Source organism: Lipophrys pholis, assembly GCF_963383615.2.
Source record: "Lipophrys pholis genome assembly, chromosome: 11".
In the NCBI taxonomy this organism is placed as follows: Eukaryota; Metazoa; Chordata; class Actinopteri; order Blenniiformes; family Blenniidae; genus Lipophrys; species Lipophrys pholis.
In genome coordinates this window covers 20,620,875-20,634,091 of record NC_137631.1, presented here as the reverse complement: position 1 = coordinate 20,634,091, position 13,217 = coordinate 20,620,875, and the positions used below count along the sequence as shown (strand labels likewise).

The window sequence follows — 13,217 nt, the reverse complement described above, 5'->3', positions numbered from 1 at the left end:
AAAAAAAAAAAGGAGGCGAAGGGGTTGATGTCAATATTAAGTTAGATGGTTTTTCAACGTCTGGGCCCGGGTGCATGTTGTGATTCACTCAAAAGACAAAGCCATCACAGTTATCTGCAAAAACACCAAACAGCAGCAGAAAAACAAGAAGCGAAGTGTCTTGTGTTACCACTAAGGAGCAGCGCAGCACTCACACGGGTGAGCTTCAGCTCGCCTGCAGACATACAAAGCTGAAACTAAGTCTTGAAGTGTTCGACTTCACCGTCCCACTGACTTTAGTTAAAAATAAAATAAAAAAATCAAGTGCTTAACTCAAACAGAAAGACAAAGTGAAATGTAGTTAATCCACTTACACTCAGTGAACAGTTTTAAGCCTTTTAATCAAAGATTTAACATCAAGTGGACCAGAAATTAGCCTTGTCTGGAAAGCGAAGCGGGAATTTGGTGACTGGCCACGTCTCTATATGTGTGTAGGAGTAGTAAGCAAAAATAACTTTTTCTAACACATTCTTCAAAATAAAAACAACGTCGACTTGAAAGTCTCAGTTCTTAATATAAAAGCTCCAATTGTGGGTCTTTGCTGGATCAGTGCCCTATATCCACACGCCGATCGCACAAAGCTGACTTCATTCCAATCCGAATGCGTTTCCGATGCAGTCGCAACACTAAAAAATATTTAGATTTGATTTGACAGAAGGCGGCGGGGAGGAGAAGAATGCCGGCGTGACAACAGAAGGATCAAGCATTTGCTTTTTCTAGTGGCAACAGTTCCTAGAGGCATAGGGAATGCTTCTTTACAAAACAAAATAAAACACACGTCCAACATAACTTACATCATAAATAATTTCTTAAAAATAACGACCACAGCATAAATGTCCTACGGAAAACAAAAACAAAAAAATATACAGTGATGGCAGAAACGGCCAGATCTTTCTTGTGTCAAAATACTGACAGAAATGATGCCATTTAGAAAATAAAGAAAGTGTTATACATTTTCCTGTTTTGCTGCGACTTGCCTTTTGTACATCTATAACAATGCCCATTTTCTTTATGTATGTATATTACCATGTTCCACAAGTGTGTGTGTGTGTGTGTGTGTGTGTGTGTGGGGGGGGGTCATCTCGGTGGGTTCTGTGCATGTATGCCCAAATAATGCCGTTGACATGACGTATTGAAACCAAACTGTAAAAACCAGGTACAAAAGGTACAATATAATCAAAGGACCACATGAAGAGGTGTGAAAAAGTCTTCAGTATTCACAGAAAAATATCAACTGAAGTAACTCACCGGACAGGAAGTGTCCTAAGTTTATATACATGATACGTAAAATTGAAAATAGATTTCCTCTCTGTACATAGCACTGTATTCTTTTCTTTCATCATCTTCCTTATTTACAAAGAGCTCCTGTCCTCCACGTCTCCCTTGTCTTTCAGTTCTGTGTGGATCTAGTCAAGAGAGATAACGTCAGATATTGAGCCATAAATGGCCGCCGCCGCAGCTTCCACCGAGGACCTTGACAATCCTGAAATGGCGTGGCTGTCCCTGTCCCGGTCTTTGTCGCGGTCCCGCAGACTGCTGGAAGACACCAGACTGCTGGTGCTGCCACTGTTGCTGCCTCCGTTGGTGGCCGCCAGCGTGCTGCTCCCGGGGGTGCCCGGCTGCTCTCGGAGCATCTGAGAGGAGCCGTAGGGCATGAAGCGATTGAGGAGCAGGTCGTGGTCCTCCGGGGCCGAGGCCGACGCGGCTGCTGCAGCAGCCATCACCATGTTGTAATGCTGACGGGAGAGAAAACAAGACGCTGTTCACTCTTTGGTTCCTGCTGCTGACGAGGGCTGGCATGCGTACTTTTCACTAGCGGAGCTTTTGTCCTCCGAGCGACAGGGATGGAAAAAAAAAAAAAAAGACGTTTCCACTGATATACTAGTCATTGCAGTGATGCTCGAGATTTCTCCCAAGTGTCACTCAACCATCCATCTTCTGTGCTACTTTATGCAACACATTGCTGCTGCAGGGTGCTGGACTCACAGGTCACTTTAGACAAGTCACCAGTCCATCATAGAGCAAACAGAGACTTCTTTAAATACAAACGCTGATGATACATCATGTCAATCCCATAAGGCAGCAGAGGAGAGCTGATGTTGAGCTGCTCTTCCAATATTAGCACTTCTGAATAATGACATGTCGGATGGCAACACATAAATATGTAAATACTGCTTAAAAAAAAAAAAAAAGAAAAAGAAATATTGAAACACAATTTTATGACAGCTGCAGTGCTCTTACTTTCACACACTGAGTTTTGGTTTTACCAACAGGCTTCAGTACAAAGACTAATTTTTATTTTAAAAATGGCGTTTAGGCACTAATTGAATTCACATGTGGGAAGCAGCGACACTTTTGGCTGAACAGACACTGGAACTACGAGAACTGGTTTCAGTTACGTAATCTTGCCAGTATGACGTCAACATATCTATTAACAGGTCCTTTCACGTTGTACTTTTGCTGAGAACTGTGTGAGAAACATGGTATTAATAGACTAAGTGGAAAACCTGGATGTGTCACATGCAGCGTGTGGCTGTTTCAATTTTGTTATTAGAACTCCATGTACTCGAATGAAAAGGAAGTGGGTTTATACACACATGCTTTTCTACTGCTACTCTGTTTCAGTCCTCACACTCACTCATGATTATCAGCTTGTAATCATTTGTAAATTGTCCCCGATCTGAATGGGACTCTTGTGGAGGTCATAGTGACCATGCAACCCACATTAATTTGTCAAATTTGAACTAAAGTAGAAACAGAAGGGCAGGCAGCAGATTCCATTGAAGCTCTGCTCAACAGCCCATTCAAAAAATATTACAGCAATTACTCTCAGGCACTTGCATAAATAGAGCCAAGTATTGTATAAAGTTTTGGACAAGTCTGGGACATTGTATCCAGTAATGAGTTAAAGACACTGAACATCACTTGGGCATCCAAATGTAACCAATAAGCAGTGATCGACCACAAAACATGAATAGATCAATGAAGGCTGGGCTTGTGTTTTTCTGTGAGGAGTTTGCATGTTTTGTGCACATGCAGGGGATTTGTCCAGGCAGCCATTTTTCTCCCACAGTCCAAACATATGCATTAGAATATAAATGGTCACTCTGAGCTGGCTGCATGTATGAATGCGAGTGTGAGACTCTATGTGTTCGCCCTGTGATGGACTGCTGCCCTCTCCATGACTTCACTCATTGTTAGCTGGGATTGGAGCCGTCGCCCAACAACCCTGAGTTGGATAAAGCGACACAGACGATGGATGGAAGATGAGCTGCACACCTCCTTGATGAAAAAATATTTTCTCTGGAAAACATTTTCTACAAAGACTCTGAACACAGCAAATTTTTATTTGGTTGTAGGACAAGATAAATGTGAAAGAATTCGGTGTGAGTAGTGTGAATGTACCTGATTGTCGCCTTGGAGGAAGGAGAAGAAATTTAGATCTGAAAAAGAAGAAGAACGAGTTTAGCTCACTGAGAAAATACACCGAGAGGGTTTTTGAAGCATGTTAAACAATCTTCTTTTAGCTTCTCACTTATCTCTATCCTGTCTTGTTTGTCTAACCCTGAGAACAATTTACAATAGCTAAAGATTACAAAGCGACCAGATAGGAGACGTTTTTGCCCATTTCTTAGTCAGTAGGACACCCCCGGCCATATGCTGCCCCCATAACCACCAAATCTCAGACAAGTGTCACCAGTGTGTTACATATTTATAACCAGAACACATTACTGTCCAATAACTGTTGGACATTGGAAAAAGGTTAAGCGGTCATCACTATTGTTCTCTTAAATCCCACAGCCAAAAATCCTAAACAGATCCAACTCAAAAGACCGTGACGATAACTCCACTGTAGAAGAGGGGATTGATGATCCACAGCCTTGCTTTAGAGCTACAACCTGTGCTGATGTGATCATCAGGTTATAAGTCATCCTGCTCTTCTTCTCACAGCTTCATTGCAGGATCTTTGTCGGTCGCTGCACTAACGAGGTAATGCTTCACATCCACCGAGGACAGTGTAATTGATTACTGGGATCAATAATGCTTTTAGCAAGCGCATAGGCATGCTAAAGCGGTGTTAAGTCCTGAAAGGACTATTGGCAGGTCTACCTGGCAGGTCACTGGTTGTGTGGTAATAGTGGCGATAGTCCTGGATGAGAGGTGGAGGGGGAGGAATGTAGCTGGTCTCCACGGGGGGCATGCTGGGAGCTCTGCTGGCAGGTGAGGCCTGGCTGTGCAGGTTGAGTACTCTGAGAGGAAACAACACCAAATGATTTTAGCACAAAACAAAAAAAAGTCAGAAAAAATAGAACTGTAAGAGACATTTGCCTTCTTCTTCGTTTGTGGTTTGGAGACTTACCCTTTGCTTGGAGGAGGAGAAACGGGCGACAGTGAGGGACAGGGCCTTTTAGGAGGCGGCTCATCATCCAGCTCATCCTCTGAAGAGCTGTCCAGTGTCAGGTCAATCACGTCCACCTTTTTATTGTTGTCATTCGATGATCGTTTCTGTTCGTGCGAATCGGATCGAGACAAATCTACAAAGAAACAGTAAATTCACACCGTGCGCGCAGACCTCACTAAACCGACTTCTGATGATGTGAAGGAAACATACCGCTGTCAACTCCATTGTAGGAAGCAGAAACCTCCTGCACCTCCTTCTTCGACCTCATGGGGGCCCAGCTTCCATCCTCTTTGAACTGGATTTCATCACAGTCAGAGCAGCTATTCAGGATTTCCATGAACAATCTGTGGAAACAAAGTTTTTTTTTAATGACATCCTCCAAAAAAATGTTCCATCATTTATACAAACCTCAGCATCACCTCAAACTCAGATTCTGAAATATAGACATACACCCAAATTAAGACTGCATGTCAACGTGATACGACAATAATAATAATAAAAAAATCGGATTACATTTTAAATCTAAAAATCAAACTCATCACTCATCAAACTTGAAATATATTGGTGCTGTGCTCACCCGTCGATGATGAGATGTTCATACGGTGCTTTCTTGTCACAGACTGGACAGACCCAGGTCGGCTTCTTCTCATTCATTTGGATATAAAGCGTAGCATCGAAGCACTGAAGGTGCGAGCATGTCATTGATCGACACGGGATCGTCAGCCTCATCTTCCCCAGCTGGAACACAACGGACACACAGAACGCTCAATGAAATGGTGTGGTGGGAAACAATCCTCAGATACGTTACAGCTGCATCAGTGTCTAACAGCTAGACACTAATGGTTGATCTACACAAGTAGATCAACCAGATCCTCTCCTCTTAAAGAGGTGTGGGAGTTTGATCTGGGCTTATCCTGAGGAAAAGCAAAACAAAACAATGGAGTCCAGTAAAGAACAATTTCATTTTAAATCCTGACAAAGTTAATTTGAGATCTTAATCTGAAACACCATCAAACTCCGGCATGGCCCTTTAAGATGGAAAAACCAGAGAATGGAAGGTGTCCTGGCACCTTACACGTCTACTCAACTGTACAAAACTAGTAAAAGACGCCTTAGTCTACTTAAATGTTTGTTCTTATGAAGCAGGTTTTTTTTTTTTTGGTGTTTTCTCATTCCTGCGATAAACCACAAAAAGTGTTCTTTGACATTTCCCAACTGGAGCAAACAACACATTTATTCAGGCATCTTTACGAGACAATGGAGCACTGATTTACTTGTTTGTATGCTGGAGGATTTCTAATATGCTCACACATATGTGATATAACATCTGATAACATGCAGTACTTTACTGAGCAGCCAAGAATATACTTGCAACTTTTCAGTGAGCTATTTAATAAACGTATAATACATATTTACAGGACACAGGAGGGAGACTCGCAGACTGGTGGTAGCGATTTCACTTTCTGGATCAGCCGTCAACTTCTCTTTGACTGAAAGGAAAGTGCAAACACAACATAAGACATCAAACATTGAATAAAGAACCACAGCTTTTTCATTTCAGTGATTTAGGTCACCTGTATTTACTGAACAGGACTGCCTTACCTCTCTAGCCCTCAGTAAAAACAAACTGGATGTACAGTATCACGTTACTGTCAAGCTCCACTTTTTAAAAATGAACAAATATGGTGATAGAAATGTGAGCTCTATTAGTGAAGAACACAATGTGGAACAAACTATGACTAACAGAAAGATATTTTCAGTAATGTCAAAAGGAAGTGAGAGCAGATTTTCTCCTCCATTTACTTCCGGGAGCTTTCTATTGGCTGCAACTATGTAGTCAAACGGGTCACAAAACTGCTATAAGAATGGAGCTTTGACCTTTAAAAGTGTACTTGCCCTATAATAGTTTTGCTAACAAATGGCAACAGAACATGTTTCGTATCACTTACTCAGGGCTCTCGAATGATCTGGGTTCCTGATTCCTTTGGCCCGTAGTCTTTGCAACAACACTGCAGACGACTGCTGCCTCACCAGGTACACAGCCATGGAAAAACTCTGACAAAAGAAGAGGCATCGAGCAAAGCAGGTCACAATTGTGCCTCATGTATTCCTCTTAACAGGCCCTGACAGCAGCTTTCTAAAAGCTCTTACCCTCCCAATTTCTGAGGTCCACGACACCACGATTGTGTTGGGGACTGTGGTGGAAAGCCGGACAAGAGATGTGATGTTAATGGGGCGACTGGGCCTTTTTGGTTCAACTCCATTTTTGGTGGGAGGAAGATATCCCTATGGAGAAAAGACAGACAGTCAGTGCCACACAGCACATGAACACAATGAGAAGAGTGGAGGAATACTGACCAAGTGGACTTACCGGTAGATTGCAGGGCTTTCCGTTCACCTTCACACACAGATTAGGGGGGAAATGATCCTCCTGGGGACAGCTCGTCTCTGATAAACAAAATCTGACAACGGAAAAATTATAGAAATAATATAAACACTGGAGGAAAAATGTCAAAAGGAGGTTGTTTTTGTTTGGTTGCCACTCTGAGAAAAGTCTCGGCTCACTCATTTACTTTACCATTTCAGTTGTTTCATGTACAGCAATCTCGATCTGTGATACAGGAGAGCAGTTCTTAAAGCAGTAGTCTCTAACCCTGGTCCTGCATGTTTTAGCTCGTTCCCTGCTTCAACACATCTGAATCTACTGATCGTGTCATCACGAGCTTCTAACAGAGCTCCGTAATAAGCCTGTCGTTGTAATCAGGGCTCTCCAGGACCAGGGTTAGAGATCCCTATCTTAAAGGATGTCATTTATCTTTGTTTGTTTTCTTTTCAGAAGAAAAGGGTTGTATTTCTTGCCTGTTGAAAGTGTTAAAAATGCCTCGATGTTGTAGTTTCCCTGTATAGATAAGACTTTAAAGGCTTCAGTTCAATGTGGATAAAGAAGACGGAGCCCGAATCGTGCATCAAAATCCCTCCAAGTCATCGGAGTTCCTATCACTGGTATTCTTCATCACAGTATGCTCCAAAACATCAAACCCAAACACCAAACTGAGACTCAGGTTTCAACTTGTTAACTGTGGGAGAAACAATGCAGAGATCTGTATTTCCGAATCGAGCATCTCTGCTATATTATTTGGTGTTTTCTATATTCTATTGAGAACAGAAATGATGAACACAATAGTATGTTAGTCATACCTTAACTGAACTTGAACAGCAAAGTCACACTTGGTCCCGGATATATCCCTGAAGAGAAAAGACAAAGACAAATCAGGCCAAAACTGGTCAAGGTGGGACACTTTTCTATATTTTCTTTTACACACAACCTTCTACAACAGTATGAAATTATGTTCCTTAACCACAGATGGACTTTCATTTTCTGTTGTCACTTCACATATGTGCTCATCAAATATGTATCTAGTGTCAACTTAAACTCCTTTAATCTATTTTGCAGTCAGTTGTTGTGATGACTCAGCATAAACAGTCACCAATGTGCAGACTTGGTTCTGTGCATTAACCATTTCCAGTCAAATGTGGGGATCAAGAGATGAGCCTAATCTATTCACACACGTATCTTGGCAGGCTGTGACCTATAAAAGGAATATTGTGGAAAGGGTGCATGTGAACAATCTTTTCAAATGCTAACAGCTTTTTTTTGAGTCAACAAATTTAAGCTTTGGTTTGAATGTTCACTATAAATATGGAATAATGCCTGGCTTGATTAAAGGAGCCCCTGGATTGGATTCAGACCGGGAGTTTCTAGCTGAGAGGCAACAGCAGTAACCACAACACCACATTACCACCCACATAAAGGCCCAGTAAAAGAACACAAGATTATGAGAGGCTGCAGCACTGAAATTGAGCATAACCGGTCCCCTTTAATAACAACTCAATTTATTCCGACATCTGGGTCAGGTCACACGTGTTGGATGAATCCTATTAGCAGCCGTTGGTAAAGGGACTTGATGGTACTGATAGTTTCACAGTGTCAGTTCTTCTTCCCCTTCATTCTCTGACAGCGACAGAAAGTACATAGCAGGAGGCGTTCTCACTCACATGGAGCTGCTGATCTGTTGGACTTGCTGAGGTGTTAATGCAAAGGCATAACAAGCTTCCTGGAACCTCTGACTGTTGTCTGAAGCTGCGGAAAAGAAAAGAGACAGATTTGATCCAGCAGGAATCAGAGGCAGCACTGATGTCCAAGTGTTTAAACAGTGTGTACACAAGAGAGAAGTGTTATCACTCCGTACAGCGCGGAGCAGCAGCATCAGGGACTTACCCAGACTGGTGGGCTTAATCAGCTCATCCAGCACATCGTAGAATGGCAATCTCTGCAGCTTGACATCAGGGTGCACAGGGTGCAGGGAGGAGGGGAGGTGAGGCAGGCTCAGCTCATGCTTCGGCCCGAGTAAAGAAACAGGCATCAGCGGCGATGGCGACCCGTGGCTGTCGAACCCCAGCTGGGTGAGGCCGGCGGGCAAGCTGGATGCAGAGTGAACGCCGGGGAGAGCGAGATCCACCGGCGAGACCATTTTGGTAGGGAAGCGTCGTCTATAGAGCTCTTTGATCTTCATTTGCACAGCGGGACTGCAACCAGCCTTGAGTAGGTGCAGAGCTTTGGTCAAAAGTTCATGTTTACGCCCGTGCTTATTCCGTCCTGCATACCCCAACAACACTTGGAGCTCAGAAACTCGAAGGCTCATTACCATTTGCTGGTAAGAAAATCAAGAGTGAAAAAATAAATAAATGACAAACTGATGAAGACATTTAAAAAAATAAAATAAAATAAACCAAAGAAGAGCACTGCTTTTCATCTTTCATCATGATTTTGTACTGAAAACAATATCATGTTTGCCAAACACCAAAATCTTCCTCTGGCTTGTAAAACTTTACCACCCAGATTATTTTTGTCTGACACACACTTGGAGCAGGAGGATCAATGTCCCCTCTTTGGTCTCTGTCTGGCATAAAAATATGTCAACATAAAAAGCATCAGGATACAGAATATTGAACAAACAGAGACACTCTGCAGTGACCTTGGCAGACAACCTGTTGGCTCGAAGCAGAAGTGCACATCTTCTGATGTAATTCTTTTCAAAAAGCTGAGCCAGACACACATCTGAAAACGCTGCAAATGATGAAACTGGGTGTGGACTCTGTAACATGATAATCATCACAATATAATGAACTCTAATAAACCAAAGACTGTTTCCTAAGAAAACACTAGACAGTTAATAATTCTTTTCATAATAATCCATCCAATGTTGGAAAAAGCAGTATGTTTCATTGTAAAAGATGGGGAGCCACAATTTGATCAGCATGGATTTATTCATTTTTAGTTTTTTTAATTTTCACTGTCCTTTGGGAAGTCAAATGCATTAAATATGGCTGTGTACCTTGTTTGAATTGTGAAAAGACTTCAGATCAGTGGAGCCCTCATAATATTGTTATTCTACTAGAAGGAAAGCAGGCAGCAGCTAACTACACTTCATTTATGGACTTTTTGTAGCAGCATGCATTTTCATTTTCGGTTTTGATTTTATTTTGTTTCTATGTCTGTAAATATTCTACCTTCTTGTATACTTACATTTTGCAGTACTGTGAAATTGGCTCCAATGAAACATTACTACAGAAGACTTCATTATAAGAATCTTTTTGTCCAGCAAAGTTGGGAAATATCAGCATGTTAGAAATATTTACAAGTAAGTAGTCTGTTCACACAGGAATGTTTGGTAATTTCCTCCAAATACCAACAATACTAAAGTTCAATGTAGTTAAAATAAAGCACACCACCACAAGCCTTAAATACTAAACCAAACATTACAAGGTCAGATTGAACATAAAAATGTGGATCAATGCAAGCAAAAACTGCTTTCAGTATCAAATTGAGTTTGTAGCAGAAAAGTATCAATGGCATCGAACAATTGACCCCTAAACATTCAAAAAGTCTCAATTCTGTATGTACAGTGTAACGCTATATTGCGCAGACAAGAACAAAACTTTTGAACTTTTGAACTGAAGAGAGGGGAAGTTATAAAAGCTTTTATATCCAAGTTATTGCTTTTCCTCACAATATGTTTAGATCACAACTGGTTGGAACTCAAAAGCATCACTATCTGTTATGATGACCTGCAGAAGCTGCTGCTTCAGTGAGATAAAATCCTGATGAAACTATCAGCTGTCAGTGATGGAGCACAATACTTCAGATTAACTCAAACAATCCTAAAACTGGGTTTCATTGGAGGTCACATTGGACTTTTCATCTGACTGCGTTATTTTCTCAATTGCGTGGTTTTGTTTCAGTTTTAGATGAACTTTTTTTTTTTTACATCACACATAAGATGAAGGTTTTCCCTCAAGGCTACGTACCTTTGTATCATGAATAAACAACAATTCATGAACTTAGTCTTTTTGCGGGCGAGGGTAAGTTTGATCTTGCAGAGACATCATCGGATATAATAATGAGGCTCGTGTTAATGTGTCCATCATGTTGTGTTCAATAAGAAGCTGATTAAAAGTAAAACTACCGACACAACAGAACACGGTGGAGATTTGTTTAGCAGACTGAAAAACGCCGACTGCACCCACGTTTCACTTCCATGTTACTTCGTGTATCAAGGCAAAACATGCAGATTGTTTTTACATTTTACAAAACGTGAGAGTGGACGGTTAATGAATTCTGCATCAGAACGCGGCGCTCATGTCGGTCAAGCTGCGCATGGATTCCAGGGAGTAGACAGAGCCCGCCTCACACAGACACCGCGCTATAAACTGCCCCTACTGTGGAGTGGCTCGCGCTGTGGTGTCGACAAGTGTAAAACCCTGACAAAATTGTGTGTTTTATTGATAGAATAAGCCATATGTGGCCCGACGTGCAGCTGATCCGCAGCCTAACGGAACGACGGCAACAATAACAAAGCTAACGCTAACGGGCTAGCCAGACAGCTAACCCTACGTCTGCTCTGCCCTGTGCTGCTGTTTTATCAGTATATGTTGCAGCAGTGCCACTATGTAAGTCTCCACTCTCAAATGACCACCAAATTTGAGCTTGAAATACATTTCCTGGACCTTAAAACGTATATTTGTGAAGCTAATAGAGGGGCTCTCTTTACCTTCAGTTCCGCACTCTCCGCCATCTTGTTTCACTTGCTGCGCATGCGCAGACGCCATCCTCAGGGGACGAAGAGATTTGAGCCCCTTTTCACAGCGGCCAGCAGAGGGCGCTGCTGCAAGCGCAACGGCCAACAGGGGGCGCTGCCACTGTACAGCCGCCGGCAGAGGGCGCTGCTGCCATACACAAAACCACAAAACCACCAGCAGACCGCTCCCGTGAAGATTCAAGTCAGGTTGTTTTTTCAAACCAGGGAAATCGAGAAAATTTCTGCTGCAGAAGAATCCATGATCAAATTGACAATGTGTCACTCGAGGAGAGTTTTTACTGAAAATGTTAAACTATATCTAAAACTGCATCCACCATATGACCGACGCTGTCACTGATTGAAAAAACTGTTTTGTTATATCTAAAAGATGCCTCTTGCAGTTAAAACAGCTACAGTCAGGTCTCGAGGACGTCTCTTAAAATGACCTAGAATACCATCATCCTTCTCTTAGATGATTTCCAACAAAGTAGAACTACTTTATTCTAAGTTCACGAGTGAAAATAAAACACTTTTTTTTGTGGAGTTCAGACTGATGGGGAGGGATGAAACCCAGAAACTTTACACCGCACAATAGAGTGTGAGAGTTTTAAGATTTGTGATGAGTTGTTTCTTGTCCTGTTTTATTAAAATAAATCAAATAAAGAGGGGTGCTTGAGTACGTATAGCCAAATTGCCCTTTATTGACCTTATTAGCTGAATGCAGATTTGTTTCTGCATAGGTGGGTGTAAATAAAGACAAGCATTCATTTACCCTAAAGACATTTTAAGCATTTGTTTTCATTCTCAACAATCCTGTACCAGACGATCTCAGTCAGGTTTCATAGAAAATAACAAGAGCCACATGACTGGACGTGAACCAGGAGACAATATATCGTTTGACAGGTCAGCAGTCCACTACTGGACACACTCACACATTCAGAGTTATCGGGAGTGTGGACACAATTATCCACCTCTATGACTGTGGGGGGAAACAGGAATACCCAGAGAAACCTATTTGGATTGCATTCTTTATTTTGTAGGAATAGCGGATGCCACCAAGCCAGCTCGTGTTTGTGGGTCCGGGTTCGAGTTCCACTGAGAGGCGTGTCAATAAAATCGTGAAAAAACGACCTTAAAGAGCTGACATGGCACATTTTGTTTCACAACAGCACTGAAAAGCTATTCAAAATATCTTCCTCAAACACAAACAGCAAACTCTTTCGAAGCACGTTAATATTATAACGTGTACATTTCCTCCAATGTATTTACGGACCATTTGAGATTCATGTATATTTGTGTGATTATAAATAATTGAGGATCACTTCGTGCTGGGAAGTTTTGACTATGTCTGAACAAATTATGAGCGTTCAAAACGTCGCTGTCCAGCACTGTTAGGCTTACGTTATTGCTATCATTAAAACAGCAAAAAAAGATTTGATATGCTCATTTATAAACTTAAAAATGTATAGTAGGGTAAACTCGATAAATGTATCAATTAGGAGCTAAAGTCAAACAGACCGCAGGGTAATAATGTGGTCATCAGGAGCTGCCGCCTTGATTTATAAACCCATGTGAATGTCACGTGTGGAGCATTAAGCCCGCTGACCACACAGAGGGAGAAATAAATCACATTTCTT

General features: G+C 41.8%; 1 protein-coding gene across 2 annotated transcripts; it reads right to left on the bottom strand.

The window, feature by feature from the left end:
* Positions 1-362: 362 nt before the first annotated feature.
* pias1b (protein inhibitor of activated STAT, 1b) lies at positions 363-11,600 on the bottom strand. Of its 2 annotated transcripts, none has more exons than XM_080474731.1 (14): positions 11,554-11,600; positions 8,721-9,153; positions 8,498-8,582; positions 7,640-7,687; positions 6,813-6,903; positions 6,593-6,727; positions 6,391-6,496; positions 5,858-5,931; positions 5,019-5,179; positions 4,652-4,785; positions 4,400-4,574; positions 4,150-4,289; positions 3,445-3,482; positions 363-1,775 (listed from the first exon to the last, which is right to left on the bottom strand). In XM_080474731.1, exons 1-14 carry the CDS (start codon positions 11,575-11,577, stop codon positions 1,446-1,448), a joined length of 1,974 nt encoding a protein of 657 aa, XP_080330857.1. In that variant the 5' UTR covers positions 11,578-11,600; the 3' UTR covers positions 363-1,445. The 2 variants fall into 2 exon arrangements, with proteins under 2 accessions (XP_080330857.1, XP_080330858.1); XM_080474732.1 differs by having other exon boundaries at positions 8,721-9,039; positions 11,554-11,583.
* Positions 11,601-13,217: the final 1,617 nt, after the last annotated feature.

Excerpts from the sequence above, each read along its gene's own strand:
- pias1b (XM_080474731.1), bottom strand. The coding sequence starts at position 11,577 with ATGGCGGAGAGTGCGGAACTGAAG. Across the intron at positions 5,180-5,857 it reads GAGTCTCCCTCCTGTGTCCT|CTGGGGAAGATGAGGCTGAC; the intron begins GTAAATATGTAT and ends GTTGTGTTCCAG. Across the intron at positions 1,776-3,444 it reads TCCTCCAAGGCGACAATCAG|CATTACAACATGGTGATGGC; the intron begins GTACATTCACAC and ends CTCTCCCGTCAG.